Genomic DNA, 19,795 nt, shown 5'->3' with positions numbered 1-19,795 from the left:
AAAAAAAAAAAAAAGTAAAGTGGCAGTCCCCTGCACGCATACTGCTATCGTCCCACATATGAGGTATTGCCGTGAACATCAGATTATGGGCAGTAATTCTAACACTAGACCTCCTCTGTAAACCTAAAGTGGTACCCTGTAAATGCTTTGAAAGCATTGCCTATTGATAGTAGTAAAATTTACGTTGTTTGTCATCGTTGCACGGGCGTGTGCAATTCTAAAGCATGGCGTTTGGCATCCATTTACTCGGTGTAACATCATCTTTTTTATTTGATAAAAAAATTAGGTTATGTATTGTGTTTTTTGCATTAAAATTCAAAAAAGTGTATGGAAAAAAAAAATGCGTTTGAAAAGCCGCAGCACAAATACCGTGTGAGATAAAAAATTGCAACACCCACCAATTTATTCTCTAGGGCCTTTGCTTTAAACAAATATGTTTGGGGGTTCTCAATAATTTTCTAGCAAAATATACTGATTATTGCATGTAAACAAAAAAAGGCAGAAAAGGCCTGGTCTGGAAGTTGTTAAAAAAGGAAGTTTTTTTTTGTTTTCAGATTCATACTTACCTAGGTGGATGCAGCATCGGTCTGATGCTGTGACAACTTCTGTCTTCACAGCTGGGTGCTTACTGTGCTTCCTCAACGGTCGGGCAATATTATAGGACCTGTGACAAGTCCCAGAAGATTGCAGGGAGGGAGGGGGAGAGAAAAACTTCCACTCGGATCGCATAGGCGGCCTGAGCGGAAGAGTCTTCCTGTCAAAACTAAGTACCTGCTCCCCCAAAAATAAAATAACATGCCAAATGTGGCACAGGAGTAGGGGAGGAGTGCTTAAAGCGGAACTTCCCCTTTTGGGTGGAGCTCCGCTTTAAGAACCATTCAGCTTAGTAGATTTGCTGATCCCCTCTCTGCCGAGTAAGCATGAAGTGACATGCATTAGGTCTCTTCCAGGCTCAAAGCAGTCATTCCCCGACTGCTGTGACTAGGGAAGGAGCTGATTAAGCACAATCTGGGACATCAGGAGTCTAATACATCTGATGTCTCAATTACGGTACTTCAGCCTTAAACTTGTATTTCTTTTGTTCAGCTGGCTCCTGGCAGTCATGTAAACGTGATCTAGGTGGCGCGCCCTCCTCCTCGCATAACCCCCAATGCCCCCATATGTTCAGGGATTTTTAAGTAATTTTAGAGCCAAAAATGCAGATTTTGACATTTGTGACACAATAAAAAAAAATTCTAAAGAGGGGGAACTAGTTAAAGAGGACGTGCCATTTGTCACATGGCAACAAAACATGGCAACAAAACCAAACTAGCCCTGTCTAACAGTTCATGTTAAAACAGAGGTTATATTGGCAAATGTTAACATTTACCATCCTTTGTATACTTGGAAGAGCCTTGGCGAGGCACTGTGGATTTCACATATATTTACATATGTGTGCAACTAAAAGCTCTGTTTTAACATAAACTGTTAGACAGGGCTAATTTGGTTTTGTTGCAGCCTAGCTGGTAAGCGTGCTGGGAAGTTTTCTGTTTACAATGTGCAAAGCCCCTTTTATGTACAACTTACTGTAAAGGCTGGTTATAGATTGGGGTGGTTGCCAATTATCTGTATAGCTGAATTTGGTGCAGGGAGGCATTGGATACCTTCAGCTGTCATTGAGCTCTTGCTGGTTGTCCAATGCACCCCTGTGACTTTAAGGAGGATTGGGCTTGGGCACCCGACAGGCAAGCCTGCCCTTAATTTATCCAAAGCTAGATGTGCTCCTAGCTGGTAAGTGTGCTGGGAATTTTTCTGTTTGTAATGTGCAAAGCCCCTTCCATGTGCAGCTTACTGTAAAGGCTGGTTAAAGATTTTGGGGGGGGGGGGGTGCCATTTATCTGAATTGCTCTTTAACCCTCCTATTATATACTCCTAGACACAAAAAACAAGAAAAAAAAGGGGGGGGGGGGAGACTGCAATGGTATTTTTTGTCTAATTCATAGAGTTTGGCTTTAAAGAAACCCTGTCTCCAGACCATTTCAACAAAAATCTTTCCATAAGATATGATGTATATTTAACATATTTATGCACTTTATTTACATGTAAAGCCTCCATTGTGTTGACATCCAAAAGCCCCGAGACTGCTCAAGGGTGTAGGCATTTTGGATGCGATTTCAGTAGTCCCAGCACACTCACGGTTGTTAATAAAGCATCACTTTTATTACTTTTCGCTCCTGCCCTAGCAGCTAAATAAAAACTAGGGAGAAAGGAGGGGTTGAGAACCTTTGCCAGGATAGAGAGTAATTAGATGTTCTCAGAAGAGGGATCACTTTTCTATGGTTTTCAAGGGCTCTTGCATTGGACAGTGCACATAGCTTGGGCAGAAATTGAGAGCAGGCAGCTTTTTTTTTTGCATAAAACAATCTTGCCTGCCTGTAAACAAATCTCCTACTGAATGTAAACTGAGCTGCACAGCTCAGCGTAGTCTCAGTAGTACAGTGCCGGTGTGCTGGGATGAAGGACACCCATGCACGGAGTGACGTAATTTCTGCCAGTCAATCAAGAAACTGAAAATCTGCCACCTGGAGGAAATCCTGGGAGATGTTAGCATACGGCAGGGGATACAATGGTGGCATTGTTGGAATGGAGGTGTGTATTCTGTGTACTGTAATTCCGATTAAGGTAAGGAAAATTAAGTCCCTAGTAACAAAATGAAACTAAATAATGGCACACAGAGAGGTGGGGTGCTGGCTAATTAAAGGCAATATACATTTAATATACTTGTAGTGCTTGCTCTTAGGCAGTTAACTTATAGCGTCCTAAAAAAAATAGCTGACATGCTCCCTTTAGGTTGTAGTTCTGGTCAGTGGATTTGAATTGAGAGAGTAATGTGCTTGGATTCTCAGCACAAGAGTTCATCCTCAATTAGGTAAAAGCCAAGTTAGAGTTTAATTTTAATGGCATGCAACTACCTTACAACTCTGCTGGCTTGAGTGCAAAAAGTGTAGCGCTAAAACCTAATAATACAGTGACTAATACGTGCACAAATAATGAACAATCTAATGATCATTAACTGAAAAAGTCTGCAACAATGAAGTGATGATTTCCAACGTAAGATGATGACTTCTAAGTCGATTCATCGTTTTTGATTACATTTTTACGTTGGAAATCATCACTTCATTGTTGCAGACTTCTACATTTTTCTTCACAGGATTGAATTTGCGTTATGGGACTCGCATAACATTTTCACTTTTCCTACATATTTATTCATTCCACCATGTTGGACTTTAATATTCATTTTTCAGTTAATGATCATTAGATTGTTCATTATTTGTGTACGTATTAGTCACTGTATTATTAGGTTTCAGCACTACATTTTTTGCACTCTAGTATTTTGAATATTTGTCACAATCTTGTGTAGCTGCTGTTTCCTTTTAGTTCATCTCACTTTTTTATTTATTTGCGCACTATTATTTTATTCCCAACTCTGCCGGCTAACTGAAAGGACTACCCAGCCGCTATGCCAGTGTAATGTGCAGGCCAGAGATGTTACTTTGGAAACCATTTTGCTGCATTTGTCCCTGAAATCTGTCACTGCTCGAAAACAAACACAGCAGAACCACTTGCAATTTAACATCTTTGCCCTGTACATTACACCTGCACCTGTTGCACTGTGTTCACCTATGTTTTCTGCACACAAAGAACCCACACATGCTCAGTACGGAGCGCCTTTGGGTTCTTCCTTTAGGCCAATTAATCCAACTTTGCAGCATAAGGTGGGAAGAGGTAGAGAAGGAACAAGTGGCACAATAGACTGTGGTCGTCAGTCCAGAGTAGGTGGAGGAACGGTGTGTGCTTAACCCCTTCGTGTCGACTGTGCGCATATATGCGGCCTAACTAGACTGGGCCTTTTTTCCGTGGGGCCGTATATGTGTGTATCTGTCTTTGTGCCGCACAGCGCTCTTCTAGCACAGAGACTGGGGTCTCACTGGGAGTCCGAGTGCCACAGTAACGATGGGGACCTGATAGCTATGATAGCCTCTGATTGGCTATCCGTCACTGAAGCCCGCCCGTGTTTCTCTGTGAATGGAGAGGAAAGATACAGGAAAGATACATCATATCTCTCTCAGAGAGAGATAAACTGTGTGTAAAAAAATAAAAAAAAACACAAACAAAATACCCGGATCAAGGTTTGAGCTAGGCGAGTGCCAGGGTTAGTGTTTGGGTCAAGTAAGGGTTAAAGGTTCTGATTAGTATATTTTGGGCAGGATTATTATTTTTTTTTTAATTAGTATCAGTGTCAGTTAGTGTCAGTGTGTTTTAGGTAGGATAAAAATAAATGCAAAATGTTCACTATTAACTACAGTTACAAACAACAACTAACATACACATATGTGGTATCGCTGCGATTGTCAGGAGCAGTAGAATTTATTTTGGGTTGTTCTTTGGTGGTAGGTTATGGTAGTATCAAGAAATATACAGCTACATTTTTAAAAATGTATTTTTTTTACCATTTTGACAAAAAAAAAAAAAATATTATATCAGGAAATATCCATTACCATTTACCACCAAATGAAAGTCCAATTGTCCTGAAAATAAAACAAGGTATAATCCACCTGGATGCACAAAGTAATTGTTCTGATATGTACGGTTTTACTAACACATGTCAAAGTAGAAGATGAAGATAAGGGTTCTGTGGTGAGCAGACACCATACATTTTTCTTTCAGTGTTGCAGTGCCATGGACAAATCAGGGCTTCTCTGCCCTCATCTCTAACTGGTCAACATAGAGGAGGCATCAGGGGTCTAAAAGACCTCTAATGTCTCCCAAAAAAATAACCTATCACCACAATACAAAATATAAATAAATTATTCTATGCTAACCTGTCAACCCACACTTTCTGTGTACACTGTTCTGCATTCCTCTGCACTCCCCTCCTGCACATAGCCATAACGTACTCCTCCGTCATATGCTAAACATCAAACCTTACATATTCCTCTCCTAATACTGCTCACTATCGTACACTCTGCACTGTTCTACTGCACATAATTCCCACTGTTATACCCTTCTCACTCTGCTCTGTCTGTTATTTTGGACTAGTGTAAGCAGCACAGGAGTACTTCTTTTTTTCTACATGATGTCAATCCCAAGGAAGTGACAAGCAAGCCGTCTACCAGGAGGGTTGCTAGGACAACATGTTTCGGAGGAGCGGCCTCCTTCAGGTCACACCCCTCCCCTACCACGCCGCACTATATGGGGAACCCAAACCCCTGCTTGGAATGAAATCCTAAAGGGACCAGGCCAGGAGTATGACAGGAGTCCTTTTGGATATTTACCTTAAACAGTATGTCACCTGAGGGGTTAAATGAAGAGTTGGAAATAGGCACCCTGCGTAAAAAAGTGGTGGGTGGGTTTTTTTTTTGTAATTAGTATATTTAGTATTGCATTAGATAGGGCCCGGTTACCTCATGTGGGTGGACCCATCAGCTGGGTTACCTCCACAAGAACTTGTGATTTTATTTATTATTTTTTATATATTATTTATTTTATATATTTATTTCATATTAGTTTAATATATTGTGTATGTTATAAAATTAACACTAATTTCACAAGCTCAGGAGATCAAATGGATTGTTCTGAAATTAATTTGTGTATATATATATATATATATATATATATATCATATATTTTTTATCTAGAATTAGAACTCTGTAACAGATTGGTTATTGAGTTTGGTTGCACAATGAGGCTGCTGGTTACCCACCCCATTTACTGCCATTTGTGTGAACTCCATACTCCTGGCCTGGTCCCTTTAAGATCTCATTCCAGGGAGGGGTTTGGGTTCCCCATATAGTGTGGCATGGTAGGGAAAGGGGTGTGACATGAAGGAGGCTGCGCCTGCGAAACGTGTTGTCCTAGCAAACCTCCTGGTAGATGGCTTGTTTGTCACTTCCATATCGAGGCCAGGATTGATGTCACATGGCGCCAGCTGGTCCGGGCGTGGTTCCCAGTGCTGTTTAGCGGGACGCTGCAGCTGGGACTGAGACCCTCATCCCTTGCTTGTTCCCCACACCATCGAGTGATATCTCAAGGGACAGGCAGTGAGAGGAGGCCTAATTGTGTCCATCATGTGGACAAGTCTTTCTGCTGTGAGTGCAACCTTAACCGTATTGGTTTTTATGTTCCCTATTAAACGTTATTACACTAGGGCAGCTGTGAACTCTCCTACTTCTATTTTCTACAGATTCCAGTCCATTTCCCATTTCCCAGTGGATACCAAAGGGAGCTGCAACCCCTAGATTATGTGAACTATCAACATAGACTGTTTCCTAATCTGTGATGTGTATGTGGGATCTGCACTGTTTTTTTGTGATTTTTGCTAATTGCCTTTAAAAACTTACCCTGTACAAATACATCCAGTTCCAGACAATGCTAACCAAAAAACACAGACCGAGCAGTCTCCTTATTTGTGTAAACCAGCCGACATGGGTCCATAGTTCTGTGGCTACTACCATCACAATGCAAAGTAGACTTAAGGAAATCTGCAAAAGAACAAATTGAAAATTAAGTTCTATGATAGGCTCTCAGTATAATCAATTTAAAGCGGGGTTCCACCCAAATTTTGAACAATATCTGTATGTATTCTCTTCCTTGCCTAGATGCTGACATGCCGTTTAAAAAAATTTAAATTGCCGTAATTACCTTTTATTTTTCTATTCTTCTTTGCACTTCCTGGTTCTCCTCCCGTGGGAGTAGGCGTGTTTCTAGCCTCTCCCAGACTCCTGGGAGCTAGTCTCAGGCTTCCCAGGATGCCACTGAGCATGTGCGGGAACGAGCGGTGAATGCTGGGAGCACAGCATTCACCACATCCAGGAAATAAATGCTTGTGGGGTTCAAATGCCCACAGTGAAGATGGAAACTGCCTGCAGTGAATAATATAAGTTATTCTTTCCGACGAAATCTGACACAGGCAGACATATTACACACAATATGTGAGTATGTAATGCTGAGAAGAAAAGTTTGTGAATGAACTCAAAAAAAAAAAAAAAAAAACGCTAGATAGGTGGACCCCCGCTTTAATACATTCAGAATGTACTTCACCCTCATCAAGCAAATATCCTAACACACTGGATGTCTGCATATTATCAAAGAAAATATTGGAAGTAAATTTACCAATGATTTTTTAAATATAATTTTCTGGTCACTAAAGTATTCTGGTCACTATAAAATAAAGGAAAATATAGCCTTATAAAGAAAAGTTATAACACTTACCAGTATTACCACTGGCAATGGCAATCTGTGCCCTCTTGCAAAGCTACACTGGCCACTGGAATCGTCAGCATCCAACATTGATGCCTGTGTCCTCAGCTTTGCGCTGCGATTCCAGTTGCTACATCCCTAGTGTGTTTCTGCAGTGACACAGTGGCCGGTGGGTAGGACTTTAAGACTGTTACATTGTAAAACATGAATGAAATTGACCACAACCACAGAGCTTGGTCTGATCACAAAATCCTAAGCTTTCTAGAGACATGGTAATACAATGGCATTATGTGGAATCTAAAAAAACAAAACACATTAGCCCTAAGGCTGGACATACATCATACAATTTTCCTTTAGATTTACCAAAACCATATAATATGGGGAGGTGGAGTTACCTGGGGTATTCTGAGGAGCCCTGACCAATCCCCAATCTGGATTGGCTGGGGGAAGGCCTCCCTAAATACCCAGGGTCAGCCCAGCTGAGGGGGGAGTTGTTCGGGAAGAAGTTGGAGATGGAGTGCTAGGCTGTCGGTGGCCTTGGAGGGAGCTCCCCAGTCGGGAGGGGGGGTGACCTTGGGCCTGGGCTCAGGTATGGACGGGACCCTCCTACAACACACAGAGGTGTCCTGATCAAAAGGAGCAAGGAGAGGAGAGCGGGAGAGAGCACTGCCAGGCAAGTCTCCAAGGAGGAATAAGTTGCAGCCAGGAGGGCTGGGGAGTGAAGCACAGTTGAAAGGACTGGGGAGACACGTCTGAGAGGACTGGGAGATTGCAGTCTGAGATGGGTGCAGAACCAGGTGAGAGAACTGTGGAAACATGGGCAGTGAGAGAACTTTGGAAACATGGGCAGTGAGAGGCAGCTGCAGCCATGAGGGCTGGCAGGGCCTGAAGATGTGGTACTGGGCTCAGTAGCCACGGAGACTGCTAGCACTAAAGAACTACCTTATTTTTGTTGCTAGACTAAAAGGGGCCTGTGGTCCCTGCCTGCAAAAGGCATCTACTTTAGGCCTGGTTGAGTCAATTCCGGCCTACAAATCAGTGCTAGTTGGTCCTGGAAGAGTGAGATCAGTTGTCAAGTAAACTGCTGGAGGCATTGAGGAGGAAGAGTCTGCAAGCAAGCGTTGTGCATTGTGAAGACTGTGTAGTGTATATAGTTATTTCCGATGTAAATTTTCTTTAATCAACTGGGCATCCCATATACCCTTTACCCCATCCAAGTTAATTCCCCTCAATAAAAAAAAAAAAAAAAAAAAAAGTGCATGGACTGTTTTCTGTCTAAAGAGTGACTGGAAATCGTGTGCCTGGCTGAGCAGGGTGACAGGTGGACTACAACACTCAGCAGCCCTCACGAGGGTAACGCTACAGTTATATGTATTTTTTCAATACAGCAACCTCTTATATACTAAATAGAACCCTACAAAAGGTTGTCAAGCTTGGAGACTTCAGGTTCCCCAGTAGATTTTTTATTTTTTTTGGGTCCTCCCAGTTAACCCAAAAAAAAATAAATAAATAAATAAATAAATAAAAAAGATTTCCTGGTCCCTTAACCCTTTCACTGCCAGGTCCGTATGCCGTACAGAAGTGCCCGCAGGTGGCCAGGTCAGTACGGCGTACGGACCTCATTTTTTCCTCTCCTATAAGCTTATTGGTCACTTCAATGACCAAAAGCTTATATCAGAATTGTTCAGCAGACTCTGTTGAACATTTCTATAACTATGATCAGCGGATTACAACCCACTGATCAGAGTTATTATCCCCTAATGTGACCGCCCCCCACGCCACCTCCCTGTCCCCTGCACCTGATCCGACCCCCCTCCCGCAAACCGGCTCCCCGCAGCCATCATCATTAGCTGGCATCCCTCCTCTTCCACTCCCGTCGGCTTCAGGTGCTGCATGGGGCTTGGGGGGGTCCAGATGTGTCCCCCCCGCCAGTCAGATCGCCCCAACTACCGCCGCACCCGCGATCCATGGCCGCTCCGAGCTGCATCTCTCCTTCCCTTCCCTCCGCCTGCATCTTCTCCCTGCACAGATCTCCGTGATCGGTCAGGCTGGGAAGGGAGGAGCGGTGCGGGTGGGGGTGAAGTTGCGGCTTTAGTAAACATGCGTTTACTAAACTCCCCCCCCGTAGAAGAGAGGGCACATGCAGCAATCACTACTGATCACTGCTATGTGCCCACTGACACGGACAGCTGATACAATGTAACACTCGCGGTTACAATATATCAGACTTTCATTTTCTGAATGAATGGAATCTCTATACAGGATTCTCATTCATTCAAGTAAAGTGATACAGAGAAAAGGGACTATCTTCAGTCCCTTTCTCTGTCTCAAAAAAAGAGATATGGGGGTCTGTTTAGACCTCCGATATCTCCCCCCAAAAAAAATTAAATGAAAAAAAAAAAAAAAAATTATAAAAAGGTAATTTTTTTAAATGAAAAAAACAAAGCCCTTTCACACTGGCAGCGCCCGGGCGTCGGTGGTAAAGCACCGCTAGTTTCAGCGGCGCTTTACCGTCGTTTTTGCGGGGCTTTTCGGGCGCTAGCGGGGTGCTTTTAACCCCCGCTAGTGGCCGAATAAAGGGTTAAAAATGCCCCCAAAGCGCAGCTGCCAAGGCGCTTTGGCCACACTGCCCATTGATTTCAATGGGCAGGGACGCCTAAAGCGCCTCAAAGAAGCCGCTTTCAGGACTGTGACATCCTGCTAAAACAGGATTGCAGATTAGGCTTTTTTCAGGAGCTATTTTTAGCGCTAAAGCGCCTGCAAAACGCCCCCAGTGTGAAGGGGGTGAAACATAGTAAGACCCCCCAGGTCTGCCCGCATTCACCTCTCTACGGATACCTCAGCTTCTCCTCCCGGCCAACCCGATCTGTCCTGATTGGCCAGGAGGAGAAACCGACGACAGCGAATATTCATTTTCTATTGTCATATTTTACAAGTGGGTGTGTTCGGGGTGCAATGCTATGCGCCCAAGCTTTTTCAAGCCAATTAGAGCCTCGGGCTCTAATCATGTGGATTGAAAAAAAAAAAACCTCATACAAACGTATGAGTACGGCGTCCTACAGTGGAGCGGCGCCCCAGCGCCCATAATGGACCTGCCGCTCCTGGTAAGACCCCTTTCACATGGATCGGACTCTGAAAAAGCAGATTCACCTGCTCAGCGAGGGATCTATCTGCTGATCCCCACTGAGCAGGTGGATGACAGGTCTGTGTCCGCTCTGCTGATGCAGAGCGGACACAGCTCGCTATTCTCTAAGGGACGGACGGTTGGAAACGGACCGCCTGTCCATTGCCATCGTATACCATCCAATCTGCTAGATGGATGTAGAATGGAATCCCCATCCGTCTGTTTTTAGCGGACTGGAACAGATGCAGGCGGGTGTAAACGGGCACGTGTCCATTTACATCAGTCTCTCCATAGAGAACAATGGGTGGTCCGATTGGGCCCGCCTGAAAAATGTACAGGCAGACCCGATCGGTGTGCTTGTGTGAAAGGGGCCAAAGGCCTTGTTCACACAGGGCATACACAGCGCACCTTTACAGGGATGCACAAGTGTTTCATGCATCCCTGTGCAGACAGTCCCACTGATGTCACTTGGGATGTAGCAACTGCACGAACAGAGCCGTTGCTGACAATTTTACATCCATGTAGGTCCGCGTGCTGTCCCAGAGCTTACACTGCCTGTGTTCGGGGTCATGTACCCACACCCACACGGATGTCAGATTGGGAACAGCAGCTATGTCTATGCAGCTGCTCCAATTGACATAAATGAGACTGCCTGTATGGGGATGCACGGAACACCTGTGCATCCCTGTGTGGGTAAACATGGCCCCCCATGGGCGTACACTTTAGTATGCCACATGTGAATGAGGCTTTAGTACTAATTTAGCAGGAATTTTGTAAGTTACGTTGTGTTTATGTGCAATATTAATGATTTTAGTGTATTTTTAGTGAAAATAGAGATATGATGAACATGAATTAATGCAGGGCCCAAAAAATCAGTAGCACTTTTTTTTATTCTACTGGCCATGTGCTTTTAGGAAATGTCTAATCTGAGGGATCTTTTCAAATTCTGAAAGCTGTAACTGAAAAATGAAAACCTCTACAGAAATTTTTGGGTACGTTCGATTTTCACCATTTTGCAAAAATGGCGCAATTTAAAATTTACCAATATTTGTTATTTATTAACTCCATACAGGTTAAGCTTTTATATTTAGTAGGGATTTAGCAGGGATTATGTAAAACTAGCTGTGTTTTTATCTGCCAATAATGGTTTTAGTGTATTTTTTGCCAATATATTGGTTCGATAAACATTTGCAAAAAAGACTGCGGGGTCTAAAAAATCAGTAGCACCTTCTTTTTATTCTAGAGGTCATATGCTTTCAGAAAATATGGGGGTTTTGGAAGTCTTTCACAAATTCTGAAAGCTGTAAGGGAAAAATGAAAACCTTCAGATTTTTTGAGAAATTTGGATATTTACACTTTTGCGTCTGTTCAATTTTCACCATTTCGCAGAAAGGCGCAAATTAAAAGTTACAAATATTTGTCATTTATTCACTCAATACAGGTTAAGTTTTTATATTTAGTAGGAATTTTGTAAAATTTGCTGTGGTTTTATCGGGCTAATAATGGTTTTAGTGTATTTTTTGCAAACATATTGGTTTGATAAACATTTGCGCAAATACCGCGGGGTCGAAAATATCAGTAGCACCTTCTTTTTATTCTACTTATGTGCTTTCAGAAAATATATGGTTTGGGCTGTCTTTCAAAAATTCTGAAAGCTGTAAGTGAAAAATAAAAAACAAAAGGAAAAAATTGCAAAAATGGTCTGGCCACCTGAGTGTAAAAAATGGAGCACAGGGCCTGGCAGCGAAAGGGTTAAAGCAGATTAAACAGCACAGCGCTTGTGCTGTGTAATCTGTCCCCCTCTAAACAGTAAATAACCTGCCTGAACTTGCCACTTCCTGTATCCCCCTCTCTGTACTGACCACGGTGGTCAGGGCTACTGAGCCCTGACCAGTGCTGGGACAAGGCCATTTGGTGCCCAGGGTCGGAGATGGCAAACTGCGCCCCCCCCCCCCCCCCCCCGTTTTTAAGAAAGAATCAATGTCGTTTCAAAACAAGAATATACTTAAAACAATACAAATTAAACTAGGTTTAATGCGCTAGAAACAGAGTTCACTCACAGCCAGTTTGTAAAATGCAGCATGAGGGGGTTAATGTATTGCCACTGGTTTCTGATACATTAGCGACCAGTGGCAGTTACTTAACCCCTTTGTGCTGCATTGGTGGCACCAGTGTAACACTGACACTGGTGCCATTAATGCAGCACAAAGGGGTTCATTTACTGGCACTGGTCTGATGGGCATATTTTATTTTAAGAGCAACACTGATGGGCATATTTTGTTGTGCCCATCAGAGTGCTCCTTAACATAAAATATGCCCATCGGCGTGATCCTTAACATAAAATAAGCTTGCATGCTGATGGGCACATTTTATGTTAAGAGGCACTTCGATGGGCAAAACAAAATATGCCCATCTGCATGCCCCATCAGTGTTGCTCTTAAAACAAAATATGGCCATCAGAGTGCCCCTTAACATAAAATATGCCCATCAGAGTGCCCTTTACATAAAATATGCCCATCAGAGTGCCCCTTAACATAAAATATGCCCATCAGAGTGCCCCTTAACATAAAATATGCCCATCAGAGTGCCCTTTACATAAAATATGCCAATCAGCATAGTACTTATTTTATGTTAAAGGTCAGGCTGATGGGCATATTTTATGTTAAGGGGCCCATCCGTGTGCCCCTTAGCTCAAAATGTGCCCATTAGTGTTGCTCTTAAAATAAAATATGCCCATCAGAGCAAATACAGTGCTGGCAGAAAGTATTCAGACCCCCTTAAAATTTTCACTCTTTGGTATACTGCAGCCATTTGCTAAAATCATTTAAGTTCATTTTTTTCCTCATTAATGTACACACAGCACCCCATATTGACAGAAAAACACAGAATTGTTGACATTTTTACAGATTTATTAAAAAAGAAAAACTGAAATATCACATGGTCCTAAGTATTCAGACCCTTTGCTCAGTATTTAGTAGAAGCACCCTTTTGATCTAATACAGCCATGAGTCTTTTTGGGAAAGATGCAACAAGTTTTTCACACCTGGATTTGGGGATCCTCTGCCATTCCTCCTTGCAGATCCTCTCCAGTTCTGTCATGTTGGATGGTAAACGTTGGTGGATAGCCATTTTTAGGTCTCTCCAGAGATGCTCAATTGGGTTTAAGTCAGGGCTCTGGCTGGGCCATTCAAGAACAGTCACGGAGTTGTTGTGAAGCCACTCCTTCGTTATTTTAGCTGTGTGCTTAGGGTCATAGTCTTGTTGGAAGGTAAACCTTCGGCCCAGTCTGAGGTCCTGAGCACTCTGGAGAAGGTTTTCGTCCAGGATATCCCTGTACTTGGCCGCATTCATCTTTCCCTCGATTGCAACCAGTCATCATGTCCCTGCAGCTGAAAAACACCCCCACAGCATGATGCTGCCACCACCATGCTTCACTGTTGGTACTATATTGGACAGGTGATGAGCAGTGCCTGGTTTTCTCCACACATACCGCTTAGAATTAAGGCCAAAAAGTTCTATCTTGGTCTCATTAGACCAAAGAATCTTATTTTTCACCATCTTGGAGTCCTCCAGGTGTTTTTAGCAAACTCCATGCGGGCTTTCATGCGTCTTGCACTAAGGAGAGGCTTCCATTGGGCCACTCTGCCATAAAGCCCCGACTGGTGGAGGGCTGCAGTGATGGTGGACTTTCTACAACTTTCTCCCATCTCCTGACTGCATCTCTGGAGCTCAGCCACAGTGATCTTTGGGTTCCTCTTTACCTCTCTCACCAAGGCTCTTCTCCCCCGATAGCTCAGTTTGGTCAAATGGCCAGCTCTAGGAAGGGTTCTGGTAGTCCCAAACGTCTTCCATTTAAGGATTATGGAAGCCACTGTGCTCTGAGGAACCTTAAGTGCAGCAGAAATTTTTTGGTAACCTTGGCCAGATCTGTGCCTTGCCACAATTCTGTCTCTGAGCTCTTCAGGCAGTTCCTTTGACCTCATGATTCTCATTTGCTCTGACATGCACTGTGAGCTGTAAGGTCTTATATAGACAGGTGTGTGGCTTTCCTAATCAAGTTCAATCAGTATAATCAAACACAGCTGGACTCAAATGAAGGTGTAGAACCATCTCAAGGATGATCAGAAGAAATGGACAGCACCTGAGTTAAATATATGAGTGTCACAGCAAAGGGTCTGAATACTTAGGACCATGTGATATTTCAGTTTTTTCTTTTTTTAATAAATCTGCAAAAATGTCAACAATTCTGTGTTTTTCTGTCAATATGGGGTGCTGTGTGCAGGGGCGGACTGACCATTCGGTCAGTCGGTCGCTGCCCAAGGGCCCCGTGGTGGGAGGGCCCGGGCCGGCTCAGTCCGTCCGTCCCTGGAGGTGCCCGCAGCATAATATGAAAAACAATACCCCTTCCGAAGCAGTGAAGTGTAGCCTTTAAATCCGGTTGATGCGGCTATATGAGCAGAGCTGGCCAGGATGGATCATTCATCAGCTTAGAGGCGAGCCGTCAGCCGTTCGGGGATGATTTTAGTGACAGGCACTCTGGCCACCTCTCCCCCTGGGGAATTCAGCCGATGGGCGGGGCCATTCGTCACTGCCGCGGGGGACCGTTAAAGAAGCTGGAGGCTGCAGAGCGCGCCGCACAGGCTGAGCGAACTCATCTGCCATCTGGAGAGAAGAATTTCCCTTTCCCAAAGGCACCCACACTCACCTGCCTTGTGTGCAGCAGCAGGTCAGTGTGATAATGACAAAGAGGAGAGCAGTTGCCAGTTAGTGTATTATGTGTGTTGTAAACGAGAGAGCCATGCTGCTAAGTGTTCCACTTCATTCTTGCCCTGTGCTGTGCCTATTTACCAGGTGGCAGGTGCTATTCACTAGTGCACACTGACATCTGGTACACTGAATGCCACTCAGTGTATAGATATCAGTGTTATATATAGGGAATAGCACTTAGCCCTGGTTCACATTGGAGCAATTTGCCATGCGATTTGACATGGCAAATCGCATGGCAAATCAGCGGCAATTGCCGGCAATGGCACTACCCGAATCAGTGCAATGCCGCATTTGTGGCGCAGCACTGATTCCCAAAAGTAGTTTCTGTACAACTTTTGGTGACTTCTGGGTGAGATTTCCATAGACATCTGTGCAGCAACCCGCACAGATGTCTCTGAAATCGCTGCCAAACTCACACTGACATGCAGGTATGAAATTGTGCGAGTTTAGCTGAACTCACACACTTTCATTCCTGCTGTCAGTGTGAACCTGGGCTAAGTGAGTTTATTATATATATATATCACTAAAATCTGTACACTATAAATGTTCCTTACATTGGTGATCAGTGGGAGGAATGTCCCTTACATTGGTGGTCAGTAAGAAGAATGTTCCTTACATTGGTGGTCAGTAAGAAGAATGTTCCTTACATTGGTGATCAGTGAGAAGAATGTTCCTTACATTGGTGGTCAGTAAGAAGAATGTTCCTTACATTGGTGGTCAGTAAGAAGAATGTTCCTTACATTGGTGATCAGTGAGAAGAATGTTCCTTACATTGGTGGTCAGTAAGAAGAATGTTCCTTACATTGGTGGTCAGTGGGAAGAATGTTCCTTACATTGGTGGTCAGTGGGAAGAATGTCCCTTACATTGGTGGTCAGTGGGAAGAATGTTCCTTACATTGGTGATCAGTGAGAAGAATGTTCCTTACATTGGTGATCAGTGGGAAGAATGTTCCTTACATTGGTGATCAGTGGGAAGAATGTTCCTTACATTGGTGGTCAGTGGGAAGAATGTTCCTTACATTGGTGGTCAGTGGGAAGAATGTTCCTTACATTGGTGGTCAGTGGGAAGAATGTCCCTTACATTGGTGGTCAGTGGGAAGAATGTCCCTTACATTGGTGGTCAGTAAGAAGAATGTTCCTTACATTGGTGGTCAGTGAGAAGAATGTTCCTTACATTGGTGATCAGTGAGAAGAATGTCCCTTACATTGGTGGTCAGTGGGAAGAATGTCCCTTACATTGGTGGTCAGAAAGAAGAATGTTCCTTACATTGGTGGTCAGTGAGAAGAATGTCCCTTACATTGGTGGTCAATGAGAAGAATGTCCCTTACATTGGTGGTCAATGAGAAGAATGTCCCTTACATTGGTGGTCAATGAGAAGAATGTTCCTTACATTGGTGGTCAATGAGAAGAATGTCCCTTACATTGGTGGCCAATGAGAAGAATGTCCCTTACATTGGTGGTCAATCCCTTCACACACTCTATATAAAAAGCATTATGTAGGACGAGCACATGTATGTAAACAATAATGGATACATGTATAGTATGCACCGGAACGTCGGGGTGAGAGCAATTCTAGGGCCGTAATTCAAAGTTAACTCTAAAGTGATAACCCGAAAAGGCTTTAAAGCATCACCTTTGAGAATTTTGGGTACCACGGTTTTTTACGATTCCACAGGTGTGCTGAATTTTAGGACTTGACATGCTTGGTATCTATTTACTCGACGCAACCCAATCTTTTCTATTTTACCAAATACCGTAATTGGATATGATGTGTTTGTTTGCATTAAAATTCTGTTTAACCACTTGACCTGTGGTGTTTTTTTTATTATTATTATAAAAATGAAAAAAGATAAATATTTCTTTTTCAAACTATATTTTCTACTTTCTGTTATAAAAAGTCAAATTTCTTCATAAATTTGGGCCAAAATGTATTCTGCTACATGTCTTTGTTAAAAACAAAAATCCGAATAAGTGTATATTTATTAATTTGTTTGAAAGTTATAGTGTCTACAAACTATGGGGGATATATACTGGAATGTATGCAGCTATACTGTAATAGTGGTGATCAGCAACTTTTATTGTAACTGAGATAGTGTGGTGCGGTGGCCAATCTGGTGCTAACGGACACTGGCTGGGAGGGACACTAACTGACTTTGTGGGGTTAAAATTACTTATGTGGTTACTTAGGTGTATTCAGTAATACATTTAATCACCATGAGGTGAATTGTTAAAAACTAAATTCACCTTTTTAGAAAAAATTATAAATGCACATTTTTTGGAGGTAAAAAAATGTGCATTTATTATATTTTTGTTGCAGAACCTGTAAAGCAGTGGTTCTCAGCCTGGGGGTCGAATGATGATTTGCCAGGGGTCACCGAATCCTGGGCTGTTCCTGAAGCCCACGCTGCTCTCCCAGCCTTTTTGTGGCCGCCCAGCAGGGCTGTCCCTGGAGTCTGTGGCTGCCCAGCTTAGCTGTTCCTGGAGCCCACGGCCGCCCACTCAGCCTCTTCGCAGCCGCACATTCATTTCACGGCATGGCTGGAGGGCAGACACTAGAGGTCAGCTGACTGGTGAGGAATGTGAAGTGGGAGGGGCTGGAGGAGACCCTATCTCCTGATTTCGGCATAGGTGTCACTGTTACGAGACACCACAAAGTCGAAGACACAGTAACACTACCTGTGATTATATTTGCCATTAAAAGTCCCCACTACAGTTCTCAGATCAGCAGATGAGCTTGATCAAGAGCACCTAAGTTGGCTGATCAGAACTCCCCCCCAGCACTGCCACTTATCCCAACTACCCACCAGCAATGCCACTCATCCCATTCCCACCAAGTAGCAAGAGAAGGAATAAAAATAGAGAATACATGGAAGGGAGGGGAAAAAAGAGGGGGAGCAACAAAGAAAAAGGGAGAGAAAAAATAATAAAAAGAACAAGAAAGATGGCTAGAGAGAGGGATGGGGAAAAAACAAGAAATTAGGATAGAGAAAGAAAGGAGAACAAGGAGAGTGGTACATCCTAAAATGTACCATAAGGGGTTTCAATATTGTTCGAGTGAAAGGGACTCAGGGAGCGCTAAATGTCCATTAGCGCTAAATGTCCATTAGGGGCGCAAATGGCTTGTCTTGCCTTGGGTGCTGACAACCCACGCTACGAAAATAATTTCACTGTTAGGGGTCCCCACAACTTGGGAAATGTTATCAAGGGGTCACGGCACTAGTAAGGTTGAGAACCACTGCTGTAAAGCATCGCACCAGTGATCAGCAGATCTCTTCCGGTCCCCCTGTGCTGTCTGCTGGGACACACACAGGTCCCAGGAGATAGCGGGACCAGTTAGCATGCGCAATAGGGAACCGGGAAGTGATACCGCAACGTACGCGTAAGTCACGCTCACATATGTAAACGGTGTTCTCACCACACATGTGAGGTATCGCTGCAAACATAGAGTGAGAGCAATAATTCTAGCAATAGACCTCCTCTGTAACTCTAAACAGGTAACCTGAAAAGGCATTTAAAACTTTGCCTATGGAGCCTTTTAAGTATCGTCGTTTGTCACCATCCACGAGCGTGCACAATTTTAAAGCGTGACATCAATCTATTCTATTTATCTTTCACATTTTACCAAAAAAAAAAAAAAATGGGGTATATGTTGTATGACATAAAAACTTGCAACGATCGCCATTTTATTCCCTAGGTTTTCTGCTAAAAAAAAAAAATGATAACGTTTGGGGGTTCTAAGTACTTTTCTAACAAAAAATACTGATATAAACAAAAAGTGCAAAAAAAAGCCTGGTCAGCAAGTGGTTAAAGCATGTTGTAGTTAATGTTTTTTCACAACTGTCCATGACAAGGGATACTTGTTCCTTATTTTACCATCAGGCATAAAAAATAAATTGGCAATGTCTGGAACTTATAAACATAAAAGTGGTGCTACAAAAAGAAAATTAAGTAGGCAAAGAAGACAAAATGAGGCATCTACTAGCAAAATTAATTCATTCTTTGGAAAAAAAAAAAGATGATGTTCCTCATGAAGATGTTTCTCATGAAGATGCTCCTGTTGAGATCATTGATGAACCAATTGAATCACTGGCAGAAGAAGATGTTGTAGATCTTGAAACAGAGTCAAATATTGAAATTGATCTACCGACTGGAGAAAATACACAGGAACCTCTGCCTGCCAAAATGCCATCTGGAGTACAGAAATCGCCATTAAAAGAAGACTACTTTCTTTTTTCCCAAGACTTACATAAAGCAGGAATTTCCATGGAAATGTTTTGGGACTTCCATCCTTACCAGCCCACAATAAACATACCATTTAATGGTAATGTTGTTTATTACCGAAAAGGAATACAAGGGTCCAGCGTTCAAAGAAAATGGGTAACTCTTAATGAGAAAAAAAACACTGTACATTGTTCCATCTGCTTATATTATGCCCAGGAAAAGTACAAGCAGACTCAGTTAATACAAGGTTGCAACGACTGGAGACACATCACAACAAGATTATTGGAACATGAAAACTCTCAATGCCATAAACTTGCAAGTGATGCTTATTTTGTTAATATGAGTGGCAAATCCATTAAGCACAAATTGTTAGGTAGTCAGATGTCTCTAAGAAATCAACAAGTACTACAACGTCGTGCTATCGTAAGCCACATAATCGATAT

General features: G+C 43.0%; 1 protein-coding gene across 3 annotated transcripts in view; it reads right to left on the bottom strand.

Moving 5' to 3' along the window:
• LOC141103392 (chloride channel CLIC-like protein 1) overlaps positions 1-19,795 on the bottom strand; it is a 138,422-nt gene that overhangs the window by 46,403 nt on the left and 72,224 nt on the right. For all 3 annotated transcript variants that reach the window (XM_073592920.1, XM_073592922.1, XM_073592921.1), the window contains exon 7: positions 6,381-6,521. In XM_073592920.1, coding sequence (XP_073449021.1) covers positions 6,381-6,521 — 141 coding nt within the window. The remainder of the gene's footprint in view (positions 1-6,380; positions 6,522-19,795) is intronic.

This window comes from Aquarana catesbeiana, linkage group LG07 (assembly GCF_042186555.1).
Source record: "Aquarana catesbeiana isolate 2022-GZ linkage group LG07, ASM4218655v1, whole genome shotgun sequence".
NCBI lineage: Eukaryota > Metazoa > Chordata > Amphibia > Anura > Ranidae > Aquarana > Aquarana catesbeiana.
Note: the sequence above shows the minus strand (reverse complement) of the source record. Positions and strands in the feature narration are given on the sequence as shown.